Source organism: Colobus angolensis, unplaced genomic scaffold (genome assembly GCF_000951035.1).
Source record: "Colobus angolensis palliatus isolate OR3802 unplaced genomic scaffold, Cang.pa_1.0 Scaffold28, whole genome shotgun sequence".
NCBI classification, from domain to species: Eukaryota; Metazoa; Chordata; class Mammalia; order Primates; family Cercopithecidae; genus Colobus; species Colobus angolensis.
Window position 1 is genome coordinate 4,762,786 of NW_012116043.1, and position 2,311 is coordinate 4,765,096.

Genomic DNA, 2,311 nt, shown 5'->3' on the forward strand with positions numbered 1-2,311 from the left:
AGCCTGACCAACATGGAGAAACCCCGTCTCTACTGAAAATGCAACATATTAGCCCGGGATGGTGATGCATACCTGTAATCGCAGCTACTCGGGAGGCCGAAATAGAATCGCTTGAACCCAGAAGGCGGAGGTTGCAGTGAGCCAAGGTGGAGCCATTGCACTCCAGCCTGAGCAAAAAGAGTGCAACTTCATCTCAAAAAGAGAAAGAATACTTATTTTGGCTGGACGCGGTGGCTCATGCCTGTAATCCTAGCACTTTGGGAGGCCGAGGCAGTTGGATCACTGGAGGTCAGGATTTCGAGACCAGCCTGGCCAACATGGTGAAACCTCGTCTCTACTAAAGATACAAAAGATAGTCAGGTGTGGTGGCGCATGCCTGTAGTCCCAGCTACTCAGGAGGCTGAGGCAGGAGAATCGCTTAAACCTGGGACGTGGAGGCTGCAGTAAGCCGAGATTGCTCCATTTCGCTCCAGCCAGGGTGACAGAGCAAGACTCCGTCTCAAAAAACATACTTATTTTATAATATATTGAAATTGTTTAAGATAGCTTTTCTAGGTATGACGTATTTTCCTTTTTTTTTTTTTAATGAGGTCTCACTATGTTGCAAAGGCTGGACTGGTCTGGAACTCATGGGCTCAAGCAATTCTTCCACCTCTGCCCCCCAAAGTTCTAGAATTAATAGTTGTCAGCCACCGCACCCAGCCTGGTTTAAGGAAAGTGTCAGCTTTTGTAATGCTGATATGACAGTCTTCATGCTACCAGCCTCAAGAAACTTCTAAGGTGCCTCCTTCTGTTGCCCAGGCTCGAGGGTAGTAGCGCAATCTCGGCTCACTGTAACCTTCGCCTCATGGGTTCAAGTGATTCTCGTGCCTCAGCTTCCCAAGTAGCTGGGATTACAGGCATGTGCCACACACTAGGCTAATTTTTTTTGTATGTTTAGTAGAGATGGAGTTTTGTCATGTTAGCCAGTCTGGTCTTGAACTCCTGGCCTTAAGTGATCACCCACCTCAGTCTCCCAGAATGCTGGGATTATAGGCATGAACCACCATGCCCAGCCTTAAATGATTATTTGAAATAGCTTACCTCTTCAGTAAAGGAAGCTTCCAGTGCTAATCACAAAAGTTAGAATGTTTAAAGCCCTTCTCACTACCTCTTAGTTTTATTGTGAGGATGCCTCTATGTTTATATTTTGCAATGATTTATAGAAAACAGTAAGCGACTATTTTTCCTAGCATTTACTATTAGGTTTTATTTTATTAATATTACCTTATATTATTATTTGTAGCCATTCTGATTTGAAAACAAAGTTAAGTAGTTATTTGAAAAATGTATTGTATAAGAGGAACCAGCATGACAGAACTTTTCAAATGGCATTCAGATTCAGTTAATGGCAACGGTAAGGCTTTTTGTGTAGAGATTATTTTAAATTGGCTGCCTCTTAGAATTATAGACGAGACTAGGTAACCAGTTTATTTAAAGCAGTACTGTTTTCAGTGAAATTTTTCTCATTTTTACAGGTCGTCTCAGATGATGCCCTGATGCACTGGTTAGATCAGTATAATTCATCTGCAGATACTTGTACTCATGCTTATTGGTTAGTATTTTCATATTTCCTACCATATTTTCCAAATTTTAATTGAGATTTAAATACACCTTCACTCTTTACCAGTATGTCCTCATGAATTAACTAACAGATTAAGTATTGTCAGGCGTGGTGTGTTCCATCAGGGATGTTTACTGGACGGTTGTAGTTTATGTACTGTTTATGAAACTGTTTAGTTTATGTACCTCCTTACTCTTCACTGATGCTTTATTTCTAGCCAACTGTTGTCTGGCGGCATGACTTTAACAGTCATCCTTCATGTTAGAACTTGCTTTTTCATGGCCAGGCATGGTGGCTCATGCCTGTAATCGCAGCACTTTGGGAGGCTGAGGTGGGCGGATCACCTGAGGTCAGGAGTTCAAGACCATCCTGGCCAACATGGTGAAACCCCATCTTTACTAAAAATACAAAACAATTAGCCAGTGTGGTGGCGGGCGCCTGTAATCCAAGATACTTGGGAGGCTGAGGCAGGAGAATTGCTTGAACCCAGAAGGTGGAAGTTGGCAGTGAGTCGAAATTGCACCCTTGCCTCCAGCCTGGGTGACAGAGCGAGACTCCATTTTAAAAAGAAAAAAAAAAAAATCAGGCCTGGCGCGATGACTCATGCCTGTAATCCCAGCGCTTTGGGAGGCTGAGGCGGGCGGATCACCTAAGGTTGGGAGTTCGGGACCGCCTGACCAACATGGAGAAACCCCGTCTCTACTTAAA

The 2,311-nt window shown here is 43.5% G+C and overlaps 1 protein-coding gene across 1 annotated transcript in view; it reads left to right on the top strand.

The window, feature by feature from the left end:
* The window catches only part of SBNO1 (strawberry notch homolog 1 (Drosophila)), a 100,875-nt gene that overhangs the window by 77,858 nt on the left and 20,706 nt on the right, over window positions 1-2,311 (top strand). The window contains exon 26 of the mRNA XM_011948584.1: window positions 1,518-1,594. Within this exon, the coding sequence (XP_011803974.1) occupies window positions 1,518-1,594 (77 nt within the window). The remainder of the gene's footprint in view (window positions 1-1,517; window positions 1,595-2,311) is intronic.